Source organism: Platichthys flesus, chromosome 5, assembly GCF_949316205.1.
Source record: "Platichthys flesus chromosome 5, fPlaFle2.1, whole genome shotgun sequence".
Taxonomy (NCBI): Eukaryota; Metazoa; Chordata; class Actinopteri; order Pleuronectiformes; family Pleuronectidae; genus Platichthys; species Platichthys flesus.
In genome coordinates this window covers 12,251,599-12,266,809 of record NC_084949.1, presented here as the reverse complement: position 1 = coordinate 12,266,809, position 15,211 = coordinate 12,251,599, and the positions used below count along the sequence as shown (strand labels likewise).

Here is a 15,211-nt window from a genome sequence, read left to right as displayed (position 1 = left end):
ACATATTCATTTTAAATATTATCGACCCTCATAGGCTCCCGTTCCATTAATAAGGTGAATCCTGGCCTCTGTGTCCATGTAGTCTCCCGCTGAGTGGGCGGGCTGGATACCCTGGAGATGCTGCGTGTGCTTTGTGTGTGTGTGTGTGTGTGTGTGTGTGTGTGTGTGTGTGTGGGAAGGTTAAAGAAAGTGAAGGTTACCAGAGAAAAGCAGGGGAGGAAGATTTCCTTTCATGTACTCCTCATCTCTGTGTCTAATTGCCGAGATCGATTTCAGGGGAAAGCGTGTGGGTTTCACACTGACATCGCTGGGATGTGGATGCATGCAAACACGCGTGTCCTGTGCACACTGCATGCTCGCACGGCTCTGGTTGTGTGGTGCAGCTAAGGGTGAAAGATGAGAGCGGTGGAAAGAGAGTCACAAAAGACCCCAGAATGGCCCCGGTAACCACTGTAAGCCACTGTTCAACGATCCATCATGTCCATCTCACTATGCCATGTAATACAGTGCTGTTTCTGAGTCCATCATTACACACCCCCCGCTCACCCCTCACCAGGTCTAACCCTGTCTCTCTAATCCCCCCCCCGTCCTCCTCCCTTTCTCCGTTTGCATCTATCCCCGCTCAATCTCACTTCATCCACCTGTGACAGCTGTGGAATTGCAATCAATACAGCGGCTTCACCCAGATGAGAGACTCAAACCATCTGTACCTATTGGACCGGGGCTGCAGACAGGGAGGTCTGAGTTAGTGTTGATCCATATTATAGTGTTGGATTCTGTTCGCCACGCAGCTGCAGGTGACACCAAGCATGATATGCGAGGCCTGTCAGTGTTTGTATGAACTCAGGCAAATTTCTTGGGAGTAACAACACACTGGATACCCACATATTTCCCTTGATGATGATCGATAGTCTTCATGGCTGACGGGACCAGGGTCGGCAAAACAAGTAGGTCAAATAGAAGGATGCTGTTTAGAAGTGAATGAAGGAGGGGTGGAGGCAGGGCCAGAAGAAAGAGTTCCCAGACTTCAGTAATGTGACTATGTCTTCCCAAAGTGTCCAAGGAAGGGATGCCTGTTGGGATACACAAATCCACACACACAAACACACATACAGAGAGAGAGAGAGAGACAATGATGGCAAGATGTGTTGTGACTCATAGCTGTTGCTGTAAGAGAATGAGAGTCCCAGTCTGTTGCTGCTTGTCTGAGCCTGTCTGCCTTTCCTTCCTTAGCTTACAGGACATAAGAGGAAGACTTTCCAGTTTGTTTGCATATTTATTTATTTATCTCCTAACTTGGGGTCAGGAGATTGAGTGTTTTCTATCACACGTGTGATAAATGTGTATGAAGTCAAACTTAAAGAAATGCATTACTCTGAAAATAACGTCCAGAATGAAATTTGCATCTGTTTTGACAGTGCTGCAGCTGATATATGTAAAAGTTGTGTAACAGTAAATGTGCCACTGATGCTCGTGGAAGGTCCTGGTTAGATCTGTAGCTTTCTGCACCAATAACCAATGTGTTCAGCTCTGCTTTGTGATTTTGTTGCATTACGTATTCATGAAATATGGCAGTGAAAATTATAGGGGATACAATTCCCTACAGAGCTGTGTTTCAAAGACCAGAAAAAGTCAACCCTGAATAAGACCTCTTTCGGTTAAATGTTCATAAAATAACACCTAACATAAATTCAAATGACTAGAATCTGAGAATTCAACAAATCAAAGCACGAAGGTTCAATTGACGATGACAAAAATGGGGAGATTCCCATGCCAGGGGCTTCTGGGAGAGCGAGGTATAGAGGAAGAGGGAGAGAGGGAGAACGTCTTGGCACAACTATTCAGGGAGGAAAGCACTCATTTATCATCCTAAGTAGCTGAGTGTTCTTTTAATATGCTTGAGTGCATAGGCTTGCACGTGTGTGTGTGCGGAGAGAGAGGCAGAGAGATTCAAGATGAGAGAAAGTAGGTCAAACACCCATGTAGGACTCTATGTCACTGTGTATGGAAGATGTATCAACAGCATATAGCTGGGGTCTCACCCAATAAGGGTCGGCTGGCTGACACGATGAGAAATAGCAGACGTACCACCAGCTCCGTTCTTTTCTGAAAGGGCAAATTTGTGTCCCCCAAAAAAACATAACAAAAAGCAGTGAAGCCGATTTTCCTAAGATCATAGTTCAGAACCTAATTTGTTCTCGCGGAGCTGATCTCTAGAGCTTGGTTTATCTTGTGGGAACAGCTCTTATGAAACTGTTCTGAGATGATTCAATGTCCCTAATTTGTAGCGTGAGGCTCATTCACACAAAATAAAGCTCCACGAGAAGTGAGGAGAGCCGTGCTTAACGCTTCCACGAATCTAAAGTCTGGCATTGCTTCTGTTTAAATCAAAAAACATGGACGAGAATAAATGTCCAACAAAATCATTTCAGCAGCTCAGGCTCTGTCCCGAACATTCTTTGGAGGTTTACCTGAAGCGCCGAGGCCTGATGTCACAGGGTGTTTTTCTGATCTGGATACAGACAGTTTGGAGCTGGGCGAATTCTGTTGGAAGTAAGAGTGAAAAATAGTTGAGAGACAGCTGGTCAGCGATAGAAGAGAAGAAGACTGGTAGACAGAGGGACATGGCGGTTGAAGGATCCTGGCAATTACCCATCAGGTGTCTGGTGTGAGGGAAAGAGCGCGCACGTTCAGACGAGCGCGCACGGAGGCATATCGGCTCCCCGGCCTCGAGGTGTGCGTCCTGCCCTCCATCCGCTCAGACAGGGAGGCAGTGGCTCGGAGCAAATGTCACCTGTCAGAGGCAGCAGTCATGGGAGGACATTTGGAAAACACAAAAATAAACACACACCTTAGAAACGTCTGTGTCTCAACATGTTTGTGTTGCGCTGTGTTCAACTTGTATTAAATTACCTGACGTGTTCTGTGTAGCCTCGACGATAAGAAATAAGGAGGAAGTAATAACAGAAATGTCTGAACCTCATATATCATGAAGTGTCTGCTTGACAAACACAGTTCGAAGAGCCATTACACACACTTAGATTTAGACCTAAACATACACACACTTAGAAAATGATGTGTGTGACATTAGGAACTATCCCCCACCTTTCATACAGACGTCAGGGGCAATTTGGAGTTCAGTATCTTGGCCTAGGTGACTTTAGATTTGCAGATAAGAGGAGAACAACCCACCAGCCTTCTGGTAGGTGGACCCTCCCTATCCCCTGAGCCACAGCCGGCCACTTGCCTGATCAAGGGCTCCCTACTTATCAAGCATCTGCCCAACTCAGTTCAATCCCACAGGGGTGTCAGTCACTTGCTGTATAGTCTAAAAAGAGCAACCAAGTCCATCCAGAAAAGGGAGGAATGCTTTGTGTCTGTCAACTGGGTTATTTTAAGAAAACATTGCATGTCATGGGTGAAGCAGAAGTCAGAGGATGCCAATAGGGCTTTGCTCATAGCAGTTGTACTTTTGAAAATAAAAATATATATACTTAAGCCTAACACTTGGAGATAAATGACACTTGTCCTGAAAAACTCACTCTAATACTTCTAACAAGTTGTTTTCTACTAAAGAAGATTATTTAACTAATCTCCCAGTATTAAAACTAGACACTATTTGATCTTCCAGTTTCACCTTTATTTTTACTTTTTAGACAGTATTTTAGTTTTCAATGTGCATGGTGTCACGTTGTTCTGATGCAATGTTCGGTGAGATGTTGCCTCTGCAGTCACAACAACCCTCGCAGTCTAATGCACCGATGTTTATTTCTATGACAACAGTGCCAAAAGTGTAATGGTTGCCATCATGCTTCCTTTCGCTTCAAGCCCCGTGAGAGAGGCCGCCAGCGTTTGGCTCCACAGCCTCAGTGATCCTCACTGCCAGCTGCAGAACAGCATCTCCTTGGGGAACATGAATGCTTATCAAGTGCTGCAGCGGGTCCCGGAATGTGTCTGTGCATGACTGAATTTGGGTGCATGATAGTGTGCGTTTGTGAATGCATGCATCCGTGTAGGTGAGCCCAGTGCGTAGGTGCACTAGCTGATGAGGATAGGGAAGGATAATGTGTGCATCCCTCTTTCTCACTCACTCCCTTTCTCAGGTTTTAATTATTCTATGATGAGAATTCTACAATAAGATTAGGTTTAATGAAAAGAAACGCAACCAACAAAGGACACACGTCAAACAAAGAACCAAATCGGACAATAGGAACAACCCCTTCATTTTCTAAACGATCTGAACAATGTGTGATGTCTGAACATGAAAAATGTGTTCTTATGTTTCACAGGACGGGTGAACATGGATCCAAAAGTTTAAAGAACAGTGCTAGCATTTAAGAATGGTCAGATCAATCATCAAAGATAATATCACTCATAGTCACATAGCACCCATCTCCTAAACCTGCTGCAGTCGTACAATAAAGAAAAGACCATGTGCAGCTAGTTGTCGACTGACCTGGTAACAATTACAAAGAACAACACAATACAAACTGAGCACAAGAAGACATATGTGTATTATTAACAGTTCTGCTTAAGCAGGAACATTGTAAAAAGACACCCGCAACAATCACCATTTAAACTACACTTTTTTAAAGTGTACTTTTCATGATATAAGCTGCTGCAGTTATACATGTCAAGTATGATTTTTCTTTATTGTGCAGGAATAAAATGAGATGCACGCCCACGTCCCTAAACATGCACATGACCTTCCTTTGCTGTGAAATTCTCTGAAGTGCTAATTCCTGCACCATGTGACATGATCCGTTTCTGTGTCTTGGATTTCATTTGATTATCTCCTCATCGCCGAAACATGAAAACACTTCTGATGCCTCGTGTAAAATGCTGAGCGCTTGACTCCCTCGTTATGAACACACCAATTAACCCCTTTTGTGACCTTCTGGCAACTTCCTTCTTAACCAACGAATCATTTCATTCCCCTGGAAGTTAAGTAGATTTGACGGTTGTGTGGGGGGGGGGAATTAAGTGCATATCATATCTGTGCCACGATGAAAGAGCTGCAGGTTATGAGATCAGTGCAAACACAGTGCTTTTCATTGCAGAGGTCCTGACACCATTTCCTTTCACGGAGTAAAACCGGGGCCTCGTTTGCAGGAAACTGCTTTGCCACAGCTGTGACCATGTTGAGTTAGTATTCAGGAGGGTCCATGGGGATTCAGGTGAATGAAGATGTAGAGCGTGTAATCGGATGTTGTCAGAGGGAAAAGTCGGGGATCAGGTGTGAAATGTTTGACTCTCCGCCGGGGGGCAGGAGGAAGAAGCATTTGAATTTGTTGACAGGTTGAAGTGGGAGAACACACATGTGCTGCCTGTTGTATGTACGTTTGTCCAGTTGTGCGATTTTTATTTTCTAAAATGAGTGGTGATGACCATGTGAGCAGCTGATGATGTTGGATGAGGACTATGATGATGTGTGTCCTGTGCTCTGCTCTCACTGGTAAACATTTCCAAGAAGTCGAAAGTAGACTCTACCAAATGCAATGGCGTCTCTTGTCTTCTCAGAATTGCAGTGTGCATACTGATGCCAGCGCTCCACATTCTTCTCAGTCTGTTCTGTGCAGCTGGTCTGCTTGCACTCTTCATATTATGTAACAAACCTCACCTGTTAACATCTTCTCCTTCTCTGTGTCTCTTCTCCACAGTGCGGCAAAGGAGCAGAGAACTTCGACAAGTTCTTCACACGCACTCAGACCCAGCTCACACCATCGGATGAGCTGGTCATCGCCAACATCGACCAGGCCGAGTTTTCAGGGTTCTCGTTCATCAACCCGCAGTTTGTAAATCCGATGCTCAACAGCGTCGATTGAGGAAGGCAAGGGAAACATCCCGGAAGGATCTCCCTGCCCACTGCCAACCACTTAAACCAACCGCCAATCCGACATCTGACCACAACTTGATGAAGTCCCATTTTGTCTATTTGTTTTGTTCATAAACAGGAACTTAAGACAAAAGGCAAATTTGATCTGTACAATTATCTTTGCCAGTATAGTTTATGTAGATTAGATGGTTTCTGGCCACTACAAGAAATGGTTTCCTTTAGTTTCACGACTGATATGTACTGTAGACCAGGTTCCCCTTCCTTAACCCTGCAGGTTACGTTGAAGGTTTCCCACAACTGGAGCCACTTTGACAGAGGAATGTCCAGCTTTAGTTGTCTATGCCAGTATATGATTCATTTAAGATATAATAGCATTTAAGACGTGGATAATTCTGTGCACAAATTCATCCTTACAAATCTCAATAGATTATCATTATAATCTGCATTTCTAGTTAACAGTTTGACCCTATGTGGATAATCATCACAATTGAGAACTGACTGTATGTAATGAGTGGAAAAAGTCCCATATAATGCACTGTAGTAGACGCCATAGCCAAATATGAAGGATAGCTGGTGCAGGAGTGGAAACAGACCCTTGTGATTCAATGGTTTCCTGATTCAATGTTTACAGTTTTCTTCCCCTTTGATACACGGTGATGGTGTAAACATTTGTTGATTCCCGCCAGTCTAATTTTTTAAGTGTGAGTAGCAAATCCTCTAAAGAATGAAGAGTTAATATTTAAATGATACGCAGCCTGTAATAGAAAAGCAAATATGTGAGACCCATTGAGTCGTCTTCAGTTTATCAAATTAATCATTGAGAAGAATGATTCATTTATCTCTTTCCTAGCCCTCACTGAGCTGCAGAGTTTACACTTACATTATCAATCGTTTTATGGACACTATGTGGACACACATGAACCGGTTCAGTCTGTGGGCGGTGGCGGTTTGTACAATAGGAAATCAGAGCTAGAAAGTTTACGGTTTGTCATGTTTGACACTAGCGAGTGTTGCCCCTGTCCCTCTCCTGCCCACGACTACAGAATCCTACGTATGATCATAAACGTGCGAGGAAAACACTCCCGCACACTGTGTTACTTACAGTGCTATAGTTATTTGTGATATAAATATAAATATTATTCTCTGTATTAGAAACCATATGCCTCGTGAAGATCTAACACCAAAATATCACAAGTATGTCCAAGTAAGATAGTGTGCGGGAGTTTTTGCAACAACGTTTTGGTCACTTTACTTTTTCACCTGCTAGAGATCTGCAAATTATATTTCTGTTTTTAATCGGAAATGTCTTAACAGAATCAGTACAAGACATTTTGATGAACAGTTATTATAATTTTGTTCTAGAATATTACATCAACTAATATTAATGTGTATTAACCATGCAACGTTTTCTTGCATACAGTATCATGTCGACAAGCGTAGATGAAACAAATGAGTCGATTTCTTAGACACGGAAGTTGCAAATTATGTTGTTTTGTTGTCCTTAGAAAAAACTTTTCCCTCAATTTGTCAACATAATCATTTAATCTCATGTCGATTAGTTTTTAATCTCCTCACACATATTTTTCCAGATGAATATTTTAATGTGTCTAATATCAGTGTAACTCCTTTGTAAATAATCATGAATTATTTAAAAAAAAAGAGTATAAGAAGTTACAGATTTTATACCAACACCTGAATGTGCTTTTATTACATTAATTAGACAAACCAATATTTGTATGTGTACCAAAAGATAATAATAACTAAACGAATGCGAAGGTGACACAGTACAGATCCACCTTTGAACAACTGGATGTCTTAAATAAAATCCAGATTGAGCAAGTTGTAAAAGTATCTGTTCGACTGGTATTACCAGAATTAAATTGGAAGGTTTTTAACTGCAGATTGTGTGTTAGTTGGATGCGTGTCTGGCTGTTGACTGTTCTTCTGTATCTGCATGCTGTTGGTAGGTATCATTCATGCACGTGATACGCTAAATGCTGCATGCTACGAAGTATGAAACCCCAAAGAGTTCCAACCTTTAAACGACGCTCCACTCCAAGTCATGTGTTGTTGTTGTTTCGTCGGGCTTGTAGAAGTCGACTTCAATCGATGTGGATTGCAGTGTTTTCCAATGGTGACGCCCTTTTGCTGTGGGGAAAAGTGTAAAAGCTGTTTGCTCTGGGGGTCGAAAGTACACTGCCTCCATCTCATGGCTCTTTACACACCATGTTATTTTTAGGTCCTAATGAAACCTACAGGAAGACAGAGAGAATATAATAGTTCCACAATGGGTGAATTTAAAGTTGGCCGTTAGACATCACAGATAAATACCCTAATGCTGAGTTCACACCAAACGCAATTACAATACGTAAAAAGTCGATATGATACAAGAAAGGAAGATGACACAAATTTGCATTGGGACAAGAGTTGAATTTCCCCTCATTTGCTTGTCTTCTGCTGGAGTTGGTATTTTTGCACTTGAGTGAAAAATGTGTGTCACACGACAGGAAATCTGCATTGAAAATGTAGTTCACCGGTATCACATCCGTGCACCGACCCGAGCTGGCAGGTCATCGAATAGTTTCTTAAGCTGCGTGTGCGCCTCTGTATGGTTGTTGATCCTCAAATAGGAGCTGGTACATCAGATGTTTCCACATGAGGTACAAAACAGAAACGGTACTTTACTGTAACTTTTGCCGGACGTCCTCCTCTCCACTTTTCCAGAGAACAGGCAAACATTTAGGGCTTGTGTTCACACGCGAGTAAAGCGGCAGGAAACTCTTTGCGTTTGGTTTGAACCCACCACTAGAAGGCTCATTTCAGTTTAGATTGTTATTGAGTTTGAAATAACACAAGTGATTGTAAAACCCTGAAAGTCAGAAATCTCAGGCGGTTGTGTGAGCTGTGTGTGTGTGAGTGAAAAGTGAACAACAACATTGATTTTGCCAAATACAAAAAGATCCAGATTGCGGGGAGTAAAGAGAAAGCAGAAAAGATATATATTAAATATTATGAATTGAAATAGATACTGATACTTTATTCTCCTGAAACCCAGTCGCTGGCTCTAGAGCAGTGCCCCTTTACAAGCCTGATATATATATAAATACAGTATGTGTCCTGGTTCCCTTTGCCTTTTAGGGCAGCGTAGAACAGTTAATCCAGATCCAAAGTGAGTTCCTAGACCAGTGGGACCAGTTGCTCTCCAGTGTCTCATGAATGGGGTTTTATGTTATATTCTTAATGTTGTGTCGTTGTCGATCTGTTGCCATTGGTTTTGACCGTTTGTCCTTTTTAATTTCTCTAGATCCTGCTCATGTAATTCAGGAATGTTTTAAAACTGATATATCACATTGGAAAACTCATATCTGACTGATGTAGATAGGAACTATTGAAACGTAATGTTCTCTCCAGGTGTTTTTCTTTCATAGAGTCACGCTCTCCTGCCGTGTTTCCTGTAATGTAAAACCTTTTGCATGTGCCAAACCTGAAAAATGCCAGAACCCGACAATAGCAGCGTTGCACTAGCTGTAGTCACGTGGATGACTCTTTGTGAGAGCTTGTCCCTGTACGACCTGAGACCTGCCTAGAGCCACACATAGCATATACACAGTACAAGCATGATGCCATTATTAGCGTTCCATTACTATATTCTCCGGTTCTGTTCAAAGTGATGTATGAAAATCATTTAAGCTTGTGGAGCATTAAATTTAGCACCCACAGTGAATATTACATACTCGGACCTAAGTCAGCAACAGCCTCGGGCTCGTCCGGGCCGACCTTTAACCTCCGTGTTCAGACTTAGTCGTCTAATAACCATCCCTTTAATAGAATCCAGGCTCCTCAAGTCTTCTTGCTTAGATGTTTTCAAGATGTCAAGTCACAGTCAACGTGAGCATGAAAAAAAAACAACAGATTAATACTCTCCCAGTGTGTGCCTTTCCCACCTTCACCCCCCTTTTAATCCTCATCCTCCTAACGTCTCCATGTTGCTCCATCACTCGACTTAATTGGTTTTAAGTACAAACAACCCTTGTTCCTTTACTCAGTTCTACTCTGTTACTGTTTCAGCTCACCACACGTGAATCCTCATGAATGTAAATAAAAGAATCTTTTGAAAAAAAAAAAAAAAAAATCACCTCTTCACACTTCCTTCACCTTCGTTGTGTGTGTGCATCAGACTTTTATGCACATTTGATTGATTGACACCAATAACCTTCACAGTCTCATCCCTGTCTGCTTGCTTTACCTTTACCTCCCTGTGCCTATTAATGACTGAATGATGAAGGTGATGGAGACATCCGTCGGCAGTAGACATTCGAAACAATGAACATGTGATGGTTCAGTGGGAGATGATGGTGTCTCGTTTGAAGGACAACCCTCCTGTGCCTCGCCACATTGAACCGTCCCTCCACTCGTTCGTCTTGTGCGCTCCCCCTTTCACGCCACACCTGCTCTTCCGTCCTTCCTTCAGTGCCTGGGCCCAAAGTCAATCCCTCGTCTTATCGTCAGTGTCCTCCTCCTTCTTTCCCTCCTTCAACTCCATCAGGCCGGGAGGGCTGTTGACTCCTCTTGAGCGATTCACTCCACACAGTTGGCGTCACTCCTCCCTCCTCCTGCTCCCCCCCCTGTACTGATTCACACCACAGGACAGGGATCAGCGAATTGATTTGACTTTTTAATGTCTGTTTTATTTGCTTCATCAATTTTTTTGTTAGTAAGTGATTAGGACATTCAAAAGATTGTGAAGTCAATCCTTCCGATGTATTGATATTTGAGAGAGAGAGAGAGATATCTATGATTGTTTTTCCCCAAATTTGTTAATTGCTCCTTTTCTTTATTTAACATCTTTCTTCTGTGTAGCAAGTCATTACTCTCTCCTCTGTGTCCTGTTTGCTGTGAGATGAGAGAGCTGAAGGGAACTGCCGTCTCTGTGGCTGTACACAGAGCACAGGATCAGCGATGTGCAGGAATGCCTTATCTCCTAAACCCAAACATCAGCGCGGTCTCCAACGCTCCTCTCTTCATTTCATTCATAACCTCAGCGTCCCCTGTACGTTGTACATAAAATGACTTACAGTAGATATATAGACTGTAAAAGAAATATTATAATGTATTTTGCAAATGGTGTTTGTTTTCTCTCCTCGTCAGCCTGAAAACCTTTCAAATGAGTCTGAGCTTCTTACCTAGTAACTGATTGTCTCATTTGTACCTAATGTATGATAATGCTAATAAAAAAAAGAAAATGACATCCGTGCTTACGTGAGTGAGTTTTTTTTATAACATGAATTTAGCCAGCATATTATAGTGTAATATTGTCTCCCTCTGTCCTTTCTTTTTTCCTTTATTTTCCTTCCCTTTCCTTTTCTGTCCTTTCAATTCCTTCCTCTGCATTAATTTCCTTTCCCCTCTTCCATCTAGTGACCTGTGAAATTGTGATCTTGTGCATCTGCTCACCCACCAGATTATAGCAGCGGACATATTCACCCCTTGCATTAAATAACCATCACATTGGTTAAACATATTGCTGCAGTATTAATCAAATGAATAGTTAGGACCTGCTGTAGACAAAAAGAATATCACTGTGCAGTAGCACATGTGTATTTTCACCCACACTATATGATCATATGCAATATTGAAGCATGTGAGGGTGTGTTCCATGTTTTAATGTATGCAAAGGTGTGAGGGTTTGTGTGGGGTTGCGTTGTTGGTCGACTGTGTGTGTTTGTGTGTGTCTTCCAGGCTCCTTCATTAGCTGGATGGCTGAGCTTGAGTCTCGGCGGACGCAGAGGGGTGTCAGTGATGGGAGACAATAGTGTAGCACTCACTGCTGTCAGTAGTTGTCAGGGTCGACTTGGACCGAGGAGCATCACAGTCTGGTTGTCCAGGAGCTGACTGGTCGATCTCTTCAAGATTTCCCTCAAGTTTGGATGTGGGTTTGCTCTTCAGTAAGAAGAGGATTGATATGGAGACCTTAACACTATGAAGAGGCTACATACTGACCTCTTGGAGTTGAAACCACGTTACCAAATACCTGACACAAGATATAAATGGAAAGGTATTTTTGCTCAAGCAAACCATTATAGATCATTATGTAAGATCTGTGGTTATATAATCGTATGCAGTAGCATCCTGTTGCTTCTTTTCCAAAGTATGATATAAGATGTGCACAATGACGAAGAACCTTTCCGCTTAGACAGAATTTACATCAGTTAGTATTTATTATATGATCATTTTTAGAAATAGATGAAGTTCAATGCTGGAAAACTGAGAAAAAGTCAGAAAAACTTAAAGGTACAATATGTAACTTCGATCACAAAGAGATTTCGGAATCCAAACACTAAAGAAAACATAGTTTCACTGTGTCATGAAGCAGTGTGGGATCATAGGAGTGGTTGTCTTTACCAACGTTACTGGTCCCATGATACTTCTTGGGTATTTGCACTGAGAGCTTCCGGAACAGGACACGCAGCAAACAGCGATGAATAATCATGATTCATCACAAGTGACTAACACAAGTGGAAGGAAAGAACAGCTGACTGGCCAACCAGCTAATAGTGTCTATTTTCTTTCTCATACATCGTTTCCCCACAAACGCAGAGCCAAGGGTAAGGCCCTGGTGACGCAATTAAAAGGTGACAAAAATGAAACGTGGTCTCTGGGTTTGAACATTGTTTAGGGATGATCTGTTAACAGTCAGTCAAAGGTGATCACTTAATCCCACAAAGACACACAGACAGGTAAACACTGTATCTCATTTTAGTCTTTTCTCCTAAATATGACATAATTCATCATTCAAATCTCATTAAAAAAGTATAACACTTCATCATAGTGTGTTAATCCTATTACAACCTCTTATTTTGCTCCAGGTTTGTTGTGTTGTTTTGAATTGGACACATGTTGTACAGCTTTATTTAACTTGTGTTGATCTATGATGATTCATCTATTGAGCTGCCATCTGATTAGCGAAAGCCCTGCAGTGTGTTGACTGCAGGGACCCAGCTGGTGTGAGCTTTTGTTTAACACCTATATGTTCCACTCCAATGGTTTCTCTCATTCTATCTCAATTACACAACGGACACACACATGCACACAATATCCTCACTATACTTCATCTGTTATGAAACTGCCGCAGCAAAGTTCCAAACAGCCATGTTGTTTTGTTTACGAGAGCTGCTCTGGCCTTAAGTAAAACAGATGCAGGTTTATTACAGTCTGATGCACATTAGCATCTTTGTGAATAATTAATCAACCAGGGTTATTGTGGAGGTTGACTGAAGGATTTATGTTTGCATAGGAAAGAAACAAACAAAGACAGAGATAGAAAACATGTTTGCATGAAGTGACAATTGAGTCCAAATTAAATTCTAGTCTTCAAAATAAACGTAAAGCACCTTCTTCTGGTCAGGAAGGGCACAGCATTTCCAAATTTCCTGAAGGATGCCAAGAGAGTTGATGTTTGTCATCAGTGTTCAGCCTGAAGGAGCCTGAAATGTGCTGCAGGCTTTGATCATTGATTGTCAAAGCAGAAGAACAAACAGCCGAGGAGAAAATAAGGTCCCTTCAATGGTAAAAAATGATTAAATATGTGAAGAATAAGCTTCTGAAAGAAAAAAGTGATGCGAAATTCAAAGAGCGACGTCCTGCTTGTCTCCCTGCAAGAGGTTACGTGAAAGACCAAGTCAGAGCCGATCTGACGAGAGCTTGTTCCTACGATCACCAGGGAACAGAGTGTGGTGCTTAGTCATACGCATGGGATTCACCAGATGCACATAAATGATGTCCATATGCTCCGAGACAGTTTGTGCTGAAGTCTGTCTGAAAAAAAACAAACACATGGGCCCAACTGCTCCCTTCAAACTATCACAGTTTGTCCGGTCAGTGTTGTCTGGAATTACACAAGGCACCTGACCTCATTTACATTACTTATATATAAAACTTAACAAAGTTATTTTTTCATATTGTTATTGTTATTTTCATTCTCTGTCTTATTCTCATCCTTATTCTCACTCTTTTCTTACAAAGGTGGGAAAGTGCCAGTGGGCCACTAATTGATTCTGTTGAAAACGCATTTTGTTTTGCATAATATTCCACTGTGGTTTTTTGGATGGCCCATTATATTCAACCCAAGCGATAATCACGAGGAAGATCTATTTAAGTGGGCAGGAACAAAGAGGTGGAATGTGTGGATATAGGATGAAAAGACAAAACACTTCTCATCACAGTTTTAACACTCTTTCTATTATGTCTCCCTGTTGCTCCTTGTTAGTTTTATTTTGAAGCAGATACACAACTAAAACTGGTAAAGCACATGGGATGCAAATAAAAGGCGACCCAAATGAAACTTTGTGTTACTGTGAATTAATGTCTCTGACTCTGAACGGACCTTGATGCGCGTCATCCATTTTACAGATGTTTTCTCAAATGAGCGCCCCCAGGTGGTGGGTTGTCTGTATCCTAATGATGGCTTCAAATCATAGAAAGAGGGTTGTGAGCGTAGACCAAGTGGTGCATTGAAGGTAATTTAGAGTTTACAACCCTTGCTGATCTGTTAGTGAATCTTGAATCAATATATGTATACATGACCTCACACAACTAGGTTATCTTTTATTGCTGGACTAATCAAGCAACTGACTACGCCAATGCAAATCTCCCTCTGCAGTGCATAAAGATCTTACTTTCCTTCTCTCTTAGTTGATGGTGACATGCTATACATGCATGCATCAGCTGCAACCATGAAACTGTTGGACACTCTTTTTCACTTTGCTGATTCATGGTCACAATACTCATCATTTTTATTTATATGCCAATTTTGGATGACCCTCTCTCTCTGTTAGGTGAGAAACACACTTTGTTTTATTTAGCTTTAAGGTTCTTATGTATCTTTTACCCATTTACATCACCTCACTGCTGTCTTTTAATGGGGTCCTCAACAAAAACGCTAAAATGACTGGATTACACTACAGGTGCCATCTGATTTTACTGAGCTGAATCCAGTTTTTTATCATCATGCACCTGCAACATCTACAGAACAATCTGAAGCTCAACTCATTTTGATCTTTAGAGCAATTTAAGCTTTTAATCTGACCTTATTTTCCCCCAGCTGACCTTGTTTGAGTCAATGTATTTCTTTCAATTGATTCATCTGCTTTACATTAAGTTGTATGCATTACTCTGGCTCTTGTTTATTTTCTTGGTGTCTCTCAATGTTTCTTTTTGTTTCTGTACTCATATTGTAAAGGGGGTCTTCACCTCAATGTATTGCCGAGTTGAACTAACACTTGAATGAGTGATGATGTCTTTGGAAGCTGTGCCTGGTGTGTACTTGTGCTGTGGATATGCTTTATGCTGGGATTACTTTTCATGTCTGTGTCAGAG

The 15,211-nt window shown here is 41.7% G+C and overlaps 1 protein-coding gene across 2 annotated transcripts in view; it reads left to right on the top strand.

The window, feature by feature from the left end:
• The window catches only part of prkcaa (protein kinase C, alpha, a), a 127,788-nt gene extending 116,704 nt beyond the window's left edge, over positions 1–11,084 (top strand). For both annotated transcript variants that reach the window (XM_062387082.1, XM_062387083.1), the window contains one exon: positions 5,661–11,084. In XM_062387082.1, coding sequence (XP_062243066.1) covers positions 5,661–5,825 — 165 coding nt within the window. In that variant the 3' untranslated portion in view covers positions 5,826–11,084. The remainder of the gene's footprint in view (positions 1–5,660) is intronic.
• The last annotated feature ends 4,127 nt before the right edge of the window (positions 11,085–15,211 follow it).